Source organism: Plecotus auritus, assembly GCF_963455305.1.
Source record: "Plecotus auritus genome assembly, chromosome: 6".
NCBI lineage: Eukaryota > Metazoa > Chordata > Mammalia > Chiroptera > Vespertilionidae > Plecotus > Plecotus auritus.
In genome coordinates, this window is record NC_137773.1 from 80,002,872 (window position 1) to 80,022,115 (window position 19,244).

Here is a 19,244-nt window from a genome sequence, read left to right on the forward strand (position 1 = left end):
TTGACATGGACAGAGCAGAGAGGGCCCTGTGGTGAATCGCTATGTACCTGCCACCCAGCTTCAATAAGAGTGAGCACGTGGCCAGTCTCGTGTGTCCGTACCCCTCTCTCACGAGCATTGCCCCGTCAGACATCCTCTGTTGGAGAAGAATCTTTCTGTGACCCCGCTTGTCCAGAGCTGGAATCTGGCAGACACCACTGCCTAGCACCCCCTGGAGGGAGGCACCCCAAGTTGCTGGTGCATGGATGGGAGGAGTGGGTGTGGTGCATGTATTGTCATAATGCTTCTGACCCACTCAGACCTGATCTGACCTAAGTTTTGACATCATTTTTAGCCGTTTCAGTCATTCTTGTTCTGGTTCACATTTTATCTGAATGGGGGTCGCTGGCATCTTTATGAAACATGCTGCCTGATTAGGAAGTGGCCACTGAGCATGAGTGACGGCGACAGGAAACCCGTGAGGGCAGACGTGAGGCTCTCAGCCTTGCAGCCTGGAGCCCTGGGGCCAGGGCACTGGGAGCCCCGGTGGTCCTCCGGGTCCTGCATCGTGTCAGAGCCCATCTGGTCCTGTAATTCATTTCAGCTAATATTTTTTAGGCGTTTACTGGAATTTTGTAATTACTCTGAGTCATAAAGAAAAGTGTAAATTATGTTTCTATGCTTCATTTAGGAGGGCAGGAGTTACATCATCTTAGAAGAGGTTTCATCCCAGTGCTTATGTTCCATTATTGGTAGCATTTTTATACATTAAGGGGGAATGTTTCATCCCAATCTTATCTGTTTTAAATAAGATCTAACTAAAGAATGAAAGTATTTTGGAGTTCAAACTTAAGAAATGTTTTCTCTACGTGTACTAAGAAATACGCTCTGAACACCTTCCCACTTGTGGCAGACTTCAGGTAACATGTGAACCGTGAGCCTAAGAGAGCGGTCCGGCAGCGGAGGGCTGTGTCGGGGAGGGGAGGTGCTTGGACACACTCCATGGGCAAGCTGCTGGCAGCAGAGGAGGGATGGAGAGCTCCGGTGAGGGTGGACAGGCGAGGCTTTGGGAGAGGGAAGGGTTATGTGCCCTGGGAGTTGAGGGAGAGGCTGGAGGTCCTCCTTGTGCAGTTGCTGCCACCAGGGCATCCTCCCTCGTCCGCCCTGTTGCCACACCCAGGGTCTTTCTTACACACAACTCTGACTCTGGTCCCTGGCCTGCAGACCAGGAGCTCCTGTGTCTGCAGGTTAAGTGTGTTTCCTTCTTGTCCCTGGGTCCTTCCTTCTGCTGAGCCTTGTCTCCTGCCAGTTCCCACTCCATCGCCTCTGCTCTGTGCCTCTTCTCAAATCTTACCTCCAGCAGGATGGCTCCCTCTAGCACGTTTCTCCCCAACCAGCCCCAAGGTCTGAGGGCTACTTATTATCCTTTGCAGGAAGTGGTGACTTGGTGCTCAGGCCACCCCCACCCTCACTGAGCCATTTTGTCCCAAGAGGTTGGCCTGCCCGGTAGAAAGCAAGACTTTGGCCACCCAGCCTTAGTGTCCTCAGACTCTGCCCAGGGAGAGTCCGCGGCATAGGAGCCTCAGACACCCAGAGACACGGGGAGGACCGAGTGCTCAGGGTGAGAAGGGAGATGGAAGGATATGGAATCAGTGATGTGGAGTCAGTTTAGGTCAGTGACCATCTGCTTTTCTTCTGGACAGTTATACTGCACACAAACCAACTTTCACTTTCACTTCTCGTGTGAGGGAGGACCAGGAGCCTGAGGTTGTTCTGCCAGGATGGGCCCCTCTTAGAACTGGGCATTCCAAGGTCCCGGCTCCTGCATGGGAGCAGGGGGACCTGGGAGGGGAGTGGCTTTGTTGAGGGAAGAAGGCAGAAGCGGTGGATTCCTGGTTCTTGGAGGCAGTCACATCCCCTCCACAGTCCCACTGCCCTTGTAAACCAGACGCTACTAAGTGAGTTTCTGACTGGTCTCCTTCCTCTGACACCCCCTTTCCTGGTCCTGGTGCGAGTTATTTCTTCATTCTTTTCCTTTAATGCTACTTGAATGGCGTGCCCACAAGTACCGAAGCCCTTTCTTGTGATGTCACTTGCAGCTTTTATTCAGGCCCCAGTCACTCACACCTGCTCTGTTGCTGGAGTCTCATTAGGGATTTGCCTACTTTAGTCTTTAAATATTTCTCCAGCCAGTTTGCCTTCCACCACCAGATCCTTGTCCTCAACCTCCACGCTCTCTGCTCAGGCACCTTGGCGGCCCTACCAGTTACCTGATGAGGTTAGTTTTATACTGAAGCCACTCTCCCACTACCTCTCCTGCTGTCTATGCCCAGAGCTGTGCTCCAGCCTGGTTTCCCTGCGCCTCATACCCTGTGGCTAGTCACTAGCTTCCTTTTACTCCGTGAGTTTCCCGGGCCACCGAGGCTTGGTTTGAGTGCCACCTCCTGCTGCAGCCTCTCCTGGTCTTTCCTGTCCCAGTAACTTCTCCCAGAGTCCTGAGACGCGGGTGTGTACAGACACAGCCATGTGTAAGGATGGGAGGGGAGCCGCGTGTGAGCCATCGCGTGCATTACTGGTGTCAGCCTCTGTCTTGTGTTGCAAGATGGGGGTGGGGGAAGCTGCTGGTTCTGCTCCTTATTTCTTCCATGTCTGTGGAGAGTGTGGTGCCCCTAGCACAAGGCAGGCCTGGTTGGCCATGACTTGTTAGAATTCCCGAAAGTTGGCGGGTTCTGCTGTGCGTGCAGTGGAAACGCTCTCTGGCTATCTGTTCTGTTCTTGATCTTTCATGCCCTCCTGTCCACTTGTTTCCTCAGCCGGTGCCCCGCATCATGGTGCAGCCCGCCTTCCCGGATCCCAGGACGCCCAGGGTGGCGGAGGTGAGTCAGCGGGCTGGGGGGCACCTGGCTGGTGGGTGGCCCAATGCTGTGAGCATTGTGGCCACACTGTGGTTGTTTTATTCTAGCATTCCCATTTTGATCATTAACCACAATATAGGCCACTGTCTTCTCCCTCTCTATTTTCCTGTTACACTTGCTATTTCCAGCTTGTTAATCATATGATTACTAAACTTTGAGGTGCTTAGCTGCTGCTGTCGTCTGCTGCTTTAATAGCCCACCACCAGGCGCAGGCAAGTTCTATAAACAGAGCAACCTCCTTATTCTAAGTGTGTGCTTAATTCTCAGTTTTGCATTTCATTCTGATCCGCGGATCAACGTGAAAAGACGAATGCTAAGCTGGGAGGGAGCGGCCTCTTATGATCTCCCGCAGATGAACACCACTTCTCGCCTTATGAATAGCAGGTCTATTTTCTCCCACTGTGCGCTCACTCTCAGGAAATGCCATCTCTTCATAGGAAACTTTTATTTATTAAAACAACAGCAAAAGCCAAATAATTGGGAAGGAAATTCAGACCTCGTGAATCCACTCCTTTCTAAAAGGCCCTTCCAGTCAGTGCCCTTGGCATTCATGAGTTTAACTACAGATACACCACGGCCCCTCCCGTGGATAATGCTTGTCATGCTGCTGAGGCAGGACTGGGCCGTGAGGCCAATGGGACCAAGTGGGAACGAGTCCCCTGCTGGCGGGGCACCTGGCGTGGCACCGCCTCTGCCGCTCGGGCAGCCATGCTGCTCCTCAGGTGTTTGTCAAGCCGAGGCTTTAGTGGCAGTCTCCAGAAATGTCACTGGTGAGGGTAAGACCCAAAGATGGCAGACAGGTTTCCACTCACATCAACTCCAGTCAAGTGGGAGCGGCTGCCTGCACCGCTCAGCGGGAAGCAAAGCAGCAATCGGCGCCCCTCCGCCTGTCGGTCTCGCTGTGGCTGAGGGTCTGACCCCGAGCCCCGGTGCTTCACTCACTGGTGCTCTGGGTGAGCGCTTTGCCTCTCTGGGCCATGCTGTAAAATGAACGTGGCGCTACTTTGGGCCTACCTCAGAGAGTTCCTGTGGAAGCAAATAGGGTAACACCAGGGGAATCCAGGGCCCTGTCTCTAGAGTTACCTCCTTAGGACAGGACCTGCTGGCCCTGGGGGGACAGCGGTCAGTCGGGCAGTGAGGGGCTCCCCGGGGGGGACTAGGGACAGGCGCTCTCTCAGGGCCACAGCGATTGCTCACACTCTAGACCAGGGTACTTTGTGCCTGTATTCTTCCGTGCCTGGCCAGTGATGTTAAAAATAAAAGAGAAAAGGATAAATAAAACATGTATAAGTTGCAAAAGAAAAGTGATTGAAGGATTGCCTAATCTTTTAGAGTATTTATGCTGGTGACAGTTATTGATCTATCGGATTTAGTAAATTTTGCAGCCTAGAGATCCATCACAAAAATGGGCTGTTAATCTCAGGAGGTGCCGTTAATTTCGTACCCCGAGAGTGTGCCTTGTGGGGAAAGGAGGGCCTCTGGAGACAGGAATATAAATGACGAGCCACGTGGAAATGCGTGATTTATCAAACTGCTGAGTTAAGCCAAGTGACTGTAAGAGACTTATAGATCTCAGCTGTTTCCCCGTTCAAATAAATCCTGTATTTCAAATGGAAAATGGCCATTCCTGTAAGATAAATAATCTTTCCGTAAATATTGGAAAACATATTTCTTTTCTGTGAGCAGCACCCTCTCCACCGCCCCGACCCATCCCCATTCCTGCCGTCTCCTTTACCCTGTCATTGGGAACTGGGAATAGAAAGATAATCTGCCACCTTCTTCAGGTGACTTAACTATCCTCGAAAACACCCTGTGGGCCCCTCAGAAACAGCCGAGTTCAGGTGAGCAGTGGCCGCCGTCGTCATTCCCCAAGATGGGGCTTTGTGTGTGTCGCGCCAGAGCGACTCGGTGTGAGAGGAAGAGGCCGCCTCTGGCTCCGTCCTCACGCTCCTCGTGGGGGCTGGCTGCTGCCTGGCTGGTGTCTCCTGGGATCCGAGGGTCTCCTGACTGTGACAGGGGACCAGCCTTCAGCAGCAGCCTGAAAGGCAGATGGGGGTGGGGGGGGGGCACTCAGGGAGAGGGCGCACCTACAGGCAGCCTCTTGTCTCCCTCCACTCCTTTCAGACAGAGCAGGCCCAGGGCCCCTTCCTGGGGCCCGAGCTGGTGAAGCTGAGCTGAAGCCTTTTAGGTCCTGCAGTGACATCAACAGCTCCACTTTGCAGGAAAAGGGTTCTTTTGGCCTCTAGTGATTCCCTCAGACGCGCTGGGAAGTCGGAGGCAGGGCTTCTGTTTCCACAGGAGCAAAATTCTTCGCCTGGGTTCAGGGAGGCGGGGGACTCCCGCTGCGGGAATGAGGGGATGGAGATTTTGGTGTGCACCTACTGTGTGCCACACTCTGTGGTGAGGTCGTGACTGCCTTGTACCACACCGATCCCCCGGGGCGGCCCTGTATGTGTCGCTGCCCACACCAGTGGGGTGTCCGAGGGTTCGACTCCATCTGATAGCGGCAGCTCCCCAGGCTAAGGCCTCAGTCCCACAGGGTGGCCCTCCACTTCGGCTCCAGTCTCGAGTCCAGGTTGTCAGCTGCACTCTGTCTAGCTATAAATCGAGGTTCCCAGGATTTGATTAATTAGCTAGAGCTGCCCACAAAATTCAGAGAAATGTTTTACATACTGGTTACCAGTTTTTTATAAAAGGATATAACTCAGGAACAGCCAGATGGAAGAGAAGCGGAGGACAGGGTATGGGGAAGGGTGCAAAGCTTCCACATACTCTGAGCACAGCACACCTCACACCTCCATGTGCTCACCATCCCAGAAACTCGCCAAAATGGTCCTTTTGGGTTTCTATGGAGGTTTCATTACATAGGGGTGGTTGATTAAATCACTGGCCATTGGTAATTGGCAATTGATTCAGTCTAGCCCCTTTCTGCTCCCTAGAAATCAGGGTGGGACTGAGAGTTGCAACCCTCTAAGCATGCTTGGTTCCCCTGGCAACCAGCCCCCATCCTCAGGGGATTCCTAAAAGTCACTTTATTAACATAAACTCAGAAGTTGTTGGAAGGGGCTGATTCTGAATATCAAGACACCTTTATCCCTCTTGTCACTTAGAGAATTCTAAGGGTTTTAGCAAGAGCTCTGTGCCAGAAACGGGGACGAAGACCAAATATATATTTATTATAAATCACAGGATCACGGGCATCTCAGAATCTCGATATAGAAGGTGAGGAGGTGGTGGGGGCAGGCCCAGGTGTTCGCTGGGCTCTCAGCGCATTCAGAGCACAGCAGGCCCTCGGGTCACAGGAGGTGAGGGGTGGAGCTGATGCTGCAGCTAGGCTGCCCCCTAACCCCGCAGTACCCCCTTTCTCCATCAGCGCTGGGAGGCTCCCACTGACCTCGCAGCCCTCCTCAGCCCTGTGGAGGTGCTCGGCTAACCTTGACTTCTAACCAGATACACTTGCCCTTTCCTGCTTCAGGCTCCCCGAGAGAGCACGGGGGTGAGTGTGGCCCCCGACGTGACAGTGCAGACTGCCCCCGCAGTGAAGACCCACGACAAACCCACTGAGGTGCCTTCACCGCAGTGTGCGGCCATCAACACCCAGGCCCCTGAAGTGCAGGACGGGCCACCCAGCCCCGTGAGCGAGGCCTCCAGCGGGTACTTCTCCCACAGTGTCTCCACCGCCACGCTGTCGGAGGCCTTCACCCCTGGCCTGGATGCTGCCGCCCAGGCGGGTGGGCAGACGCCTGGCTCGCCCCCTCCTGTCCCCTGCCAGGCCAGCCCAGAGACCGAGCCCCTGTTTCCGTGTGCTGCCCCTGGAGCTGACAGCGCCCTCCCTGCCTCGCCAGAGGGACAGACCAGCCTTCTGTCACTACCTGTCCCAGCAAAGCAGACTCCGCGGAGTGACAGTGGGGCCCCGGCCCAGGGAGCAGCGTCCTTAGAGAAGAAGGATGAAGAAGCGGGCACTTTGCCAGCTCATCTGCACCCTTCCGCCCCCCAGGAGTCTGCCAGCCCGCAGAGCGGGGGCCATGGTTCCCCTGCCACCAAGCCGCTAGGAAGACCCAAGGACCAGGCCCGGCCAGCCACCAGCTCAGAGCCTGGGGTCTCCAAACCACAGCTGGCGCCTGACCTCCTGTCTCAGTCGCCTGCTCCAGCCTCCCCGTTCAGAATCCGCAAGGTGCGGACCTCAGAGCTGAAGTCCTTCACGCGCATGCTGGGCGGGGACCCCGGCTGCCCCAGCGAGGAGGACCCGCTGGCCGCGGGAGGGCCCAGTGATGGCAGCTCTGGAGGTCAGACCCTGGAGAAGCTGGAAGTGTCCTCCGATTCTGAGGAAGCCAGTGAAGTCCCAGAGTGGCTCCGCGAGGGAGAATATGTCACCGTGGGCGCCAACAAAGGGGGCGTCGTGAGATACATCGGGCCCACCGACTTCCAGGAGGGGACGTGGGTTGGAGTGGAGCTCGACTTACCCTCAGGTGAGTGCTGCTTGTCAGGACATCCTGAGCACTGCCGCCGTTCTGCCCTGCCCTGCTCTGCCCCTCCCCTGCTCTGCCCTGCCCCTGCCCCTGCCTCTGCCCTGCCTCTGCCCCTCCCCTGCCCCTCCCCCTCCCCTGCCCCTCCCCTGCCCTGCCCTGCCCCTGCCTCTGCCCCTCCCCTGCCCTGCCCCTGCCTCTGCCCCTCCCCTGCCCTGCCCTGCCCCTCCCCTGCCCTGCCCTGCCCCTGCCTCTGCCCCTGCCCTGCCCCTGCCTCTGCCCTGCCTCTGCCCCTCCCCTGCCCCTCCCCCCCTGCCCCTGTCCCTCCCCTCCCCTGCCCCTCCCCTGCCCTGCCCCTGCCTCTGCCCCTCCCCTGCCCCTCCCCTGCCCTGCCCCTGCCCCTCCCTTGCCCCTGCCCTTGCCCCCGCCCCTGCCCCTGCTCCTGCTCCTGCCCCTCCCTTGCCCCTGCTCCTGTTCCTGCCCCTGCCCCGCCCCTGCTCCTGCTCCTGCCCTGCCAGAAGCTTGCTGTATGCCCTTAGCACATCATTTGACTTCTGAGCTCCTGGAGTCACCCCTTTTTAAAATGAGGCATTTTTTCCTAGATAAGCTTTCCCAAAGCATTTTAAGAGTCAGGTTCTCTTTTTATTAGAGTTTCTCAAAAACCCAAGACATTGATTGAAAGCTACTATAAACGTGGTAATGAATTTAAATGCCATGATTTCGTTAGTCACAGAAGCACTTGCAGCTGAACTGTAACAGAAGCTGCACCTGCCGTGCTGGCTCAGGTCACACTCCTGAGCCCTGTGGACCCAGTGGGTCTTGGACATCCCAGGGCCCCTGGGCCCACAGCTGGGACCAGGTGACACGGTGATGGAAGACCCGCTGCAGGCCAGAGTGGCCCAGCTCACAGCGGTGGGTCCTCGCTCTCGGAAACAAAGGGCCGGATTTAAGGATGTAATTTGTTCTTCGAGTGTTTTATTAAAACGTCTCTATTGTGAGACATTTTATACCCCACCAAACCCACTTGTTTGCAGTGTACAGTTCAGTGGTTCTTAGTATACTTACCAAGTTGTGTACCCATTTCCATCTAATTCTAAAATTAGATGATGAGCCGAGGCCACATCATCTAACTTTAGAATAGGTTCATCACCCCCAAAAAGCTGCATGTCTATCAAGACGCCCGCCCTCCCGCCCCCTGCCACCTCAACCCTAGGTAACCATTCATCTACTTCCTACATAAAACGTTTTAAGTCTGGACTTGCATGTTAAGTGGAATCCCACAAAATGCGGGCGTCTGTGTCCGGCTGATCTCACTGAGCACTGTTTCCAAGGCTAACCCAGCTGGAGTGTGTGGATGGCCTCACTGTGTTCACTTGGGGGCTGATAGACATTTGGGCTGTTTCCACTTTCTGTTTTTGTGTGAATATTCCTGCTGGGAATATTCGTGTTTCAGTTTTGTGTGGACCCGCTTTCATTTCTCTTGAGGAGATCCCGGCATTAGCTGCATTTAGCACGTTGGGGACAGCCAGGCTGATCTCCGTTCTCCCTCCCCCAGCAGTGTGTGCGGGGGCGGGGTGGGCAGCCCCTTCCCTGGGTGAGGGCTGGGCGCTGCTGCGATGGGTTTAGGAGAGAGGTGTGTGGCCTGTGGGTGGGGCTGATGAGTGGAAAGGAGAAAGCTCTCCTGGAGAAGGAGGGAGACAGAGGGAGAGTTGGGGTGCTTTGCTCTGTGACACCCAGGCTTGCCCCACACTGACTCTGTCTCTGGGTCCCTCAGCTCAGCTATGAAGTCACTCACTGTCTTTAATTTTGGCAAAGACTATCATAAATTGGAAGTGGTTCTAGAAGATTATTGTAGCACAGGCTGCAATATTTTTTAAATTCCATTTCTGCTGAAATGCAAACAGGAATTGGGAAAGAAGTTTGTATTTGCAATTAAATTAAGAATTAAAGGGAGATTAACAAATAGATGAATTCATCCCACAAATAAGTATTATGCACCTACTGTCCTGGATTCTGAGCAGAACAAAGTCCCTGGTTTCACTGGACTTTTCTTTCAGAGGGAGATAATTATCAAACAAGTCAATAAAATCTGATGGTAATAAGTGCTATGAGGAAAATAAAATGGGCTAAGCAGATGAAGGATGGTGGGTGTGGGACATTTTAATAATACTGAGGGGAGCGAAGGCATGAGTGATGCAAAGGAGGAAGTTGGGGGGTGGGGTGGGCAGTGACAGGCCAAAGGCACCTCGGGCACAAGCTCCACACAGGAACCAGCTCGAGGCATTTGAGGGGTACCCCAAAGACCGGCCGAGGAGACTGGAGTGGCGGGGCAGCCAGTTCACGAAGGGTAAAGAATTGAAGGGTTTAAAAAGACGACTGTTTTTTAGGAGAATAGACTTGGGATGAAGAGCAGGAACAGGAAAGCCACGTAGGAGGCTGTGCAGGTGTCCAGGCCGGGACAGAGTGCGGAAGCCCCAGGACTGAGGGTGGTAGAACGTCAGGGCAGAAAGGAGCCAGGTGGCACCCGCGTGTGGCCCGCGGCCAGGTTATGCCTGTGGAAGAGCCTGAGAGCAGGGCGGGCACAGGGCAGGGGGAACCACAGTTCTGTTGGTCAGGTGGAGCTGGAGGTGCTGGTTGGACGTCCAGTGAAGACCAGATGTCAGAGGGGCCACTCTGGGTCTGGAGGCGCAGCTCAGAGGCATCAGTGTGCAGGCGGGGAGAGGGCCCAGCCCCAGGCCCTGGGGAGGCAGCGGGAGGAGCCAGTGAGAAGGGAGGTGGGAGTGTAACCCCGGAGCCCAGTGGTGACTGTGGCCAGAGTGGGAGGTGATCCTTGTGGGCCTGGGGAGTTGGTGGTGGCGCGCGAGGCGGGTGGTAAAGAGAGAAGGGCAGGTTAGGGTGTGCAGACTGTGAGTGTAGAAAATGCGTGATTGTTTTTGCTACAAAGATTGTGTTCTCCACCCATCCATCACCATTGGGGGTCAGGCTGGTGGCTTTGTTCAGGTCCACCCCCACCCCCGCCCCCAATCCCACCCCCTCTGTGTTCTCACCCTTCACCTCAAAGCATTTTTACTCATCTGTAGGTTCAGGAAACATTCTATTTATTTCATTGAAAACAGACTGTGCCCGGAGTGGGGTGGGGTAGCGCGGGCTCTGGGCTAGCACATCAGCTGAGGCCTCGGTGTCTCGGAGCGCACTAGTTAGATGGTGGGCGCCTGTGCGGTCCTGCGGGGTTAGATGGTGGGCGCCTGTGCGGCCGTGGGGGCTGTGCTCTGTGCGGAGCCATCTCTCCATCTCTTCCTCTCCCTCAGGTAAGAACGACGGCTCCATCGGAGGGAAGCAGTACTTCAAGTGCAACCCTGGCTACGGGCTGCTGGTGAGGCCGGCTCGGGTGCGCAGGGCGGCGGGTGCGGCCCGGCGGCGCAGCGCAGGGCTCCGGCTGCAGGGCGCCCCCGAACCCCGCCGGAGCAGCACCCTCTCCGGCTCTGCCACCAACCTGGCCTCCCTGACGGCGGCTTTGGCCAAGGCCGAGGGCACCGAGGGACTGCGGGTGGACAGGAGCCCCAGGAACCCCGAGGACCGCAAGTCCTGGGCCAGCTGAGCCCGCGCCGTGGAATCTGACAGCCCGCCGGGGAGCTGGAGCCGAGACCGCATCACCTCACACCCTTCCCTGGGGAGCAGGCAGTGAAAGCTTTTCGCACGACGCACGAGGGGAGGCTGGTGACCCCGTTTCTCCCAGGACTCAGGCAGAGGAGGAGGAGGAGGGGGCCGTCCTCAGGGTGGCGGGTGGAAGGTCCTAGGAGCCCAGAGTGGCCCTGGCTTGTGGGGGAGGGGCCGCCCTCTCAGTCGCGGGCTCTTCCCACCTGGGGCTGCTGCTCTTTTTCTGTTCTGGCAACACCATTAACCTCTTAACTTAAATAATTCCCCTCACTAGTGCCTTTCCCTCCGCAGAGACAGGGCCTCCCCCCTGCCCACGCCCACGGCTGGCTTGTCCCTCAGGCTCCTCGCACCAAGTACCACCCGAAGTGCCTCTGGTCGCCTCCTGCGCTTCTGGGCCCACCTTCCCTGGTCCTCGCCACAGGGTTTCTTGGTCTTCCCTGTGTGTGTTTTAGCATCTTTACACCTGGGAAGTTTTCTCTTTTCCATTTATTCCCTTAACAGAGTGTCTGGAATATATTTATTTATATTTATTTTTCAAAATCCGAAATTATTCGCGAGTCACAATCGACTGCCCAGGTGCCAGTGCTGGGGGCCTACCCTGCGCGTCGGCCTCTGTGGGGCCAGAGGATGACCCCTCCTCACGTTCTTCTAACAAAGACACACAAGTGGCCTTACTCTGAGACGACAGCGACAACTCGGAGAATTGTGTGCTTCTACATCAGTGACAAAGTCAGCCAGAGGCTTCCCGGCCCTATTTGGTGCAATTCTGGTTTCCGGGAAGGTCCTTAGACCAGTTTAACTTCGTGGCAATTCTATACTCCACACCCTGACAGCCTGACTGCCTGACTGCCTGACAGCCTGGGCCTTCGGAGGGCGCTGCTCCTCCGTCCCCGTGGCTGGCCTGGCAGAGCCGCAGGCCTGGTCCTCCGAGGGGGAGCCCCGTGGCCAGTGCTGACCCCACTGCTGACCGTCACACAGGCCTCAGGTCGGGTTTGCACACTGCACTCCTGGCTGCCTGCTTCACGTGTATACTAAAAACAACACCCGGAAAGCTTTTATTTAAAAAGCCTCCCGTTTTCTAGGGATTTGAAGCCCTCTGGAGAAGCGCCCGGTTTCCTGCCCCCGGGTGGGCCGCTCAGAGCCGGGACCCAACCCCACCCTCACCCCCGCACGGCTGCGCGCGCTCAGACCTCACGTGGAAGAGGCTGGGGTTGATTAGCTCTTAGTAACTCCACGTGGAGACGCCCGGCCTCCCGTCAGCTGGGCAGGTGAAGCCGCCTCCCGCCCTCCCCGCGGGGCGCACGGCTGGGTGAGCTGCAGGAGGAAGTGGGCTCGGCTGCTCCGTCTCACCCTGGCTCACCCTGGCTCCGCTGGCCCTGCAGACCTCGGCCCGCCCAGAGCGGCCGCTGCCACGCCTCACACGGCAGGGGCCAGGGGTCACGAGCATACCCCGCATGTAGCTTTATTTCAGCCCATATTCCCAGTCCTAGAACCGAAGGAACCGTCTTGTAGGGGCCAGGCTGAAGCAGCGAAAGTTCGGTGACTTTTCCGTTTACAGAAGCTCCAGCTCCTGACCCTACCTGGGCTCTCACTGTCCCAGGAAGCGGACTGCCGGCCCTCCCATCACCTTGGCCCCGCCCGGCCGGCCCAGGTTTTACTCATTTACCCCACCCTCTCGCTCTCGTAAACTCACGAGGACCCGCGCCCCGGCCCCAGGGACGCCTGGCCGGCTTGCCCTGGCGGCCGAGCAGTCAGCTCCCGCGGCAGCTGCCCTCAGCGTCCTGTGCTTGTCCACACGGCACCCTGGCCTGGGAGGTAGGTGTCTTTGTTTCTCTAGTCCCGGCAACCAGACACGAGGGCACCAGGGCCGGTGGTTTGCCCTCCACGGGCCGCAGGGACTCCCCAGCCTCCTCCCACAGGGCGTCGCTGGCCTGTGGGCGCCCAAACTGCGGGCTCGCCCTGTGCCCTGCGTGGCAGCCCCGTCCTCCCGCCTGCAGCTGGGCCCGTCCCCGAGTGAAGCGCTCAGCCCTGCGCGCTTTCCTACTGCGCCTCCAGCACCTTCTCGGAGGTGTTCTCAGTCAGGAGTTTCTCGGTGTCTCCATCCCTGCCGGCAGCTGATGGAGGTGCCAGCACCCCCTCCCTTTCCCTGGGCAGAGACGACCGCCTGTGGGCCAGCAGCTCTGCACCCAGCTCGCTGGGGGGAGACACTGGAAATGGAAGGTGTGGGTGTTTGTGAGCTCACCTACTTGGCAGAGTGCTTGCTGGCTCCCATGGGCTCTGGAATACGGGGCAGCTGCCTGGGAAGGTCTGCGGGGTGAGGGGTGTCCTGCTCTCTCCCATTCGGTTTAATTAAAACGGGAGAGACTTGGTGGAATTGCTGGCTCCGCGAGGTTCATTGGCTGAAGCTGCAACAGTGGAAGAGCCTTGAGTGGTCCAGTCAGGTCAGCCTGTCGCCCGAGGAGATTCGGGACCTTCTCTTTCTCCCAAACCCAGTCTCCTGCCCCCAATTCCACCCTCCCGGGAGGCAGTGTTTCCTTGTGGCCTCGGCCCGGCCCTGAATGAAGCCCCTGAGACTGAGCAGCTGACCAGCGGTGGGGGGCAGACGCTGGGTTCCCAGCTGTCGTGTTGGTGGGGCGAGGGCTGGAGCCCCCTTGGAAGGCAGGTGCCTCCTAGGGGAGAGCACGTCCCAGCGCTCAGCTGGCCGCTGGTTAGAGCCAGCGTGTGGGGCTATCCTGGCCCTGTTAGGAGACGTTCCTCCCTGGTGCCTTGGCGAGGGGGTTGGGCGTGTTGGCCCCCTGGCTCCCCATCGCTGTCAGAAACCAGCGTGGTCGTCCTGCTTGGGGCCGTGCTGAGTCCTCGCGGGGCAGGGTTTGGGGTCCTGGTCCCTGCAGGGCCAGTGCGCCAATGGTTCGTGCCGGGAGCGCCAGCGGGTGTGGACATTGTCCCAGTGTCACGGTCAGTCCACCTCCTGGTGGCTCGCAGTGTGTGGTGAGGAGGCCTGCCCCTCCAGGCTGGGTCTCACTCTTGTGCCTCAGTGCAGACTGAGGTGGCTTGTGACTGACAGTGTGTGCAGTAGGTGCCACTAACACCATAATCCAGACTGTCCCCACGGCCCAGCGGGCATCGGGCCGAAGGTGTGGGCCTGAGAGTGGTGTGAGGACCAGAGCCTGAGGGAGGGCCCTTCATCTGTCTTCTTTCTCGCCTTACTAATAAGCGGGCCTAATTTTAAACAGTGTCAGCATTAGGGTTTGAGACGCAGTTCCTAGCAGGTTCCTGGTGCTGGGATTTAGTGTGACGGCAAGAGGGGAAGCTGGGGCCAGGTAAGGACGTGTCAGCGTTGCCCTTCGAGGCTGTGGGTGCCACACGAATACCCCAGGCAGACACTGTGGGACCTTCCTGGCCTCTGCCCCCTCTGCCTCTGCACTGCCAGCCCTCACCCCTAGGGGACCAAAGACAGTGGGGGGCAGCTGTCCTGATGCCCAGCCTTGCCAGAGGGGGCAGGAGGGCAAGAAAACAGATAGTAGTGTGACTGGGGCCAGCCATGAGAGGCCCGAGAGAGAATGAGCTGTGAATGGAAGCCTCAAAGAGTCCGAAAGGCTTCCACGGTGTTCCGATGCCCCCTGACCTCCTTACGTTTCCTCCTCCTGCCCTAAAGTCCCGTTTGCGAAACTGACCAGAAGTCCATGGGTGTTTCCTTTCCTGGCCGAGGCCTGCCCGGGGCCTGCAGCTCATGGTGCCTTCAGCCCCAGGGCCGCCTCAGGCTGTCTGTCGTGCCTTACTGTGGGGACCGGGGTGCAGCGTCTATTTTATGCCCAAGACACCGACTTGACTGTCCCCCATGCATTGTTCCTCCTCCAAGTCCATCGTGCCTTCTGCCATCTGTCGGCAGTTTCTACTGGGAGAGTCTTGGGCCCACTCTGTGTGTGGACTTCTGTAAATATGATGGGCTCACATGTAAAGAAGGGAGTACATTGATTTGTTACACATAAAATGGGAGTTTAAGAAAACCCAAAGAGTCTATAATAAATTGTGAAAACGTGATGGTTTGTATTGTATAATGAACTAAGCCTCTGTTATTTTGTACCATACATGCCTTTCCACCACAGGACCAGCTGCTTCTAAATAAAATCAGATGATTTCATGCCTAAGTCTGAGGCCAGTCTTGTTGCTTTTCCCTCCCCCACCCTAACGTGGGTGTGTTTGGGCTCCTTCTAGACCAGTGGTTCTCAACCTTTCTAATGCCGCGACCCTTTAATACAGTTCCTCATGTTGTAGTGACCCCCAACCATAAAGTTATTTTCGTTGCTACTTCATAACTGTAATGTTGCTACTGTTATGAATCGTAATGTAAATACCTGTGTTTTCCGATGGTCTTAGGCTCTACAGCAGCGGTTCTCAACCTGTGGGTCGCCTTCACAGGTTGAGAACTGCTAGCAGGGTCGCCTAAGACCATCAGAAAACACAGGTGGGTTGACCTTGAAGGTTCTGCAACAAGGTGTTTGGCGAGGGAGGAGGGTTTTGGCTGTGGACGCTGTCTGGGCTGGGCCTCCTCCCACAGGCCCCAATGTTGGGTGTTGGGGCCTGCTTGCCCATGAAGCCAACATCCTCAAGTCCTGGCACCCAACTGTAGCCAGCGCAGGTTCCCAGCAGCTCTGGGGACATCAGCCCAGCCTCTCGGATCTGGGAGGGCTCAGCCTGGCACCAGGGAGGGACACCGACTTGCTGGTGGCCCTGTGCAGAGCTGTGTCCTTCCCGCGTCGGTGCCTCACTTGGCCTTCGTGTGCTATGAATGCAGGGCTGCAGCCACTTGGAGGGCTGATTGGAGGTGGCCATCAGTCACAGCACATCTCAGCGGGACTTGTTTGTATTCATAAGTGCCCAAGAGTTGTTCTCAGAGATAAGCACTGCCAAAGAATGACAGGAACTTGGCCGCCAGGAGCTGCGCTGCTCCGAGGCAGGAGTCTGAATGCAGAATTGATCTAGCTCCTAGGATAAATCTTATTTTCTGAGCTGTTACTGACTCTCTTGCAACTCAATGAGGTCTCCTTTGTCTGCATCAGGCTGCGGGGCTTTATGGTCGCTCAGACCCAGAATGGGCGCTAGGGGATTTGTCACATTTCGCTCACTCACTCACCAAATCACTCTGTGAATATCGGCACACCTGTCCTGGTGTGTCTTAGGTGCACAGTGCGGGCAAGTTTGTTCTGAGGCACCCACAGTCGGACGGATCCACAGGGCATGATGCCACAGGAGGGCCCCAGAGGCACCGGGACTGAGGAGGTCACCTCTAGGGACCGAGGACTGGGAGGAGATGAAGGGACGAGGGCGATGGGAGGGGAAAACTCCCAGGGGGACCAAAGGACAGAACCCAAAAGAGCAATTCTGGCCGGAACAGGGGTGAGTGTGTGTCATCAGTACTGCCCCTCCCCATCTGCCCACTTCCACCTGGCAATTTAGGTCGGCTTTGGGGCGGCTTAAAATTTTGTATAGTCTTTTCTACTTATGTATAGTAAGGAAACAGACCGTTTACTTCAGGTTTTCTCTGAGGGGGAAGTAAATTGATCCTCTGTTGGGAGAGAGGAGAGCTTGGACACTGTGTCCTGCTTAAACATTGGATCCCAACCATTGGGCACCTTTGAATAAACGCAGAGAACAAAGCCTCAGCTTCCTTCCCTCTGCTCTTTGCCGCTGAAGGGGAAGCCCCAGCAAAGAGGCGCTGGATCCTGGCAGGAGAGGGAGGGTGCAGCGGACACTGCTCAGCACAATCCGTGAAAGGTGGAGAAACTGCTAGGACCTGGGGCTTCCGGATGGAGGTGGCAGATGACGGGAAGGTTGGTGGTCTGGCTGGGAAGCTGGGTGAGGGGAATGGGGGACAGGCAGACAGGAATCAAAGCATTGGCTGGAGTCAAAGGTGGAAGGATGCAGGGGCTTCCCCTCAACCAGGTAGTTTGTCACCTTAACCCTTTCACGGTCCTCGGGTCGCTGGGGGAACCACTCCTTTTCTAAAGCAGACAGACCGCTCCCACTCTTGTTGGTGCCGGCCACTCCTCTCCCAAAGAAATCCCAGCCAGTCTCTGTTCAGTTATAACATTTTATTCTCTAATAGGTACAATACTAAAATAAACACAAATTAAAAAAAAGTTTTATTAAAACAAAAACTGTACAAAAAAGCAGTATATACTACATTTTAATTACAGAACAGTCTACTGTCCAAAAGGCACTAATCCAGAATAGGAGATACAATGATACAGGACTCATTGAACTATTTTAATTAATACAATAGAGCACTTGTTCCTTGGACCATTTACATCTAGAAACAAGGGCTTCTGCTACAGTCATCACACACTGTTATAAATATGAGTCCCACAGGTGAAGGTGCAGTATCGCTCTCCCTAGAGAAGGCTCACATCAAGGGGGACCACGTGGGGCTGAGGTGTGGGCAGCGGGGATCAGCGGCCCAGGGCTGCGGGATTCCTTCCTGAGGAAGGGCTGGCTGCCCTGGGCACCTGGAGCTTGTCTCCCAGCCTGGCCTCCCTGAGGGGCTTTCTGGCCTTGACCGGCAGCCACTTTCCCCGCCTGTGTGTTAGCACCGGGAAAGGGGGTTCTGAGATGCTCGGGGAACCTGCTGGAGGGCTGGGTGGTGAAGCGCCAGCAGCTCAGCAGAAGGGAGGCATTTCGGTAACTTGATCTGAAAAAGGCAGCAACTACTCAGAGGGACAGGGGGTCCAGGGGCAGCCAATGACCTGGCACCACAGCCAGGCAGACCCCCTTCTAAGAAGCCCTGGGTCCCCTGCGCCTCTGGGTGAACGGGAGAATCTGGTAAACAGATCTAACAATCGCTTTTTCTGGAAGCTGATCTCTAAGAGGAAGTGGGATTTCGCTTCCCTAGGCCCTGCCGGCCCTCAGTCCCACTGCAGCTCCACGGGCAGCTCCTGGGTGGGACAGGGCCGAGCTCTGTCCACTTACCCGAGTGTGGGGCCTGGCAACGCTCTAAACCCTAGATTTCATTCTCTAATGGACTCTGGACTAAGAAGAGAGATACTGCAGCTTTCCAAACAGTGTCATACACATAGAAGACGAAGACAGGCATCTGATGTTAACAAAAATAAGTAACAAAGGAATAGGATTAAACCAAATCTCTTCTCACAGCATCCTATACTACATCCTCCTTCTGCTTAGCAGAAAATTGTACGTACACAAAAATACAAATACACAATTTTGTAGAACAGTCTGATTTTAATATATTTATATATATTTATATTTATACGAGTGGCAGGTTAGTTCATTATATAGAGCTTTTTGCACTTTTGGCTCATATGCAACAAGGCTTATAAATTCAGCTTTAGCTTTCATTCAGGTTTTATAGCTTTTGAACAATTGTTTTCACATTTAAAGCAGCATCCAATTTGCACTAGGAGTTTGTGGTGATTACAGGAAAGATGGGGACAGTAGGTTACTGATGGGGAAGGCAGGGCCGGGCACATATACATTCCAGTGTGTGTGGCCATGTGGGGAGGACTGCTATGGGAGGAGCTGACCATGGTGACCCGTTGAGGTAGACTGAACACCTTACAGCAGACTCAGACACAGGTGCGACTCCCCTCAGGGACACATGGTGCACAGGTGGGGACAGAGACCGGGACGCCAGAGGGAAACACAGACTAAGACACAAGAGAGCCCTGGCAGGAGGCTCCGGACAGCCCTGCAGACACGCGAGTATTTGGTGGACGCTAAGAACTCCCAGGCAGCCCCAAGGATCTGGCCCGTGTCGGATCACATTGGATGCCAAGCTCGCTTTCCGTCTCTCACACGCTGTGCCAGCTACTTCCCACCTACAGTGCCAGTAAGACGGAGCTGCACATCACTCCGCCACGGAATTACTCCCCAGCACCCCGCTCGCTCCAGAGATCAAGTCCAGTTAAGTGAAAGGAAACCCGGCCTCTTCCTGCCTCTAATTGCATTGCACTGTTGTTCCCCCGCTCGCTGCACTCTCCCTACATTCATCTCTCAATTACAACCCGGGTAATTGACAAGCACTCGGTAGAACCTGTAAAAATAGCATCTGGAGAACTGAGGGGCGGTGACTGCGCATCCAGGCTGGTGGCCTCCAGGAAGGCCTACTGCCACGTCACCGAGGCAACACCCCCCTCCCGCCCCCCGTTTATCACTTTCATCAATCCGCCTCCCTTCTCCACCCGATGCGGAAGAATCCCTCGGGCAAAGGGGC

At 56.1% G+C, this 19,244-nt stretch overlaps 1 protein-coding gene across 2 annotated transcripts in view; it reads left to right on the forward strand.

Annotated features, from left to right (window-relative positions):
- KIF13B (kinesin family member 13B) overlaps positions 1–19,244 on the forward strand; it is a 265,652-nt gene that overhangs the window by 217,199 nt on the left and 29,209 nt on the right. The window contains exons 38-40 of one of the 2 annotated variants that reach the window (XM_080674636.1): positions 2,793–2,855; positions 6,370–7,363; positions 10,669–11,553. In XM_080674636.1, the coding sequence (XP_080530762.1) occupies positions 2,793–2,855; positions 6,370–7,363; positions 10,669–10,958 (1,347 nt within the window). In that variant the 3' untranslated portion in view covers positions 10,959–11,553. Of the gene's footprint in view, positions 1–2,792; positions 2,856–6,369; positions 7,364–10,668; positions 11,554–19,244 lie in introns of those variants that run through there. The other variant, XM_080674635.1, reaches the window with a different exon arrangement.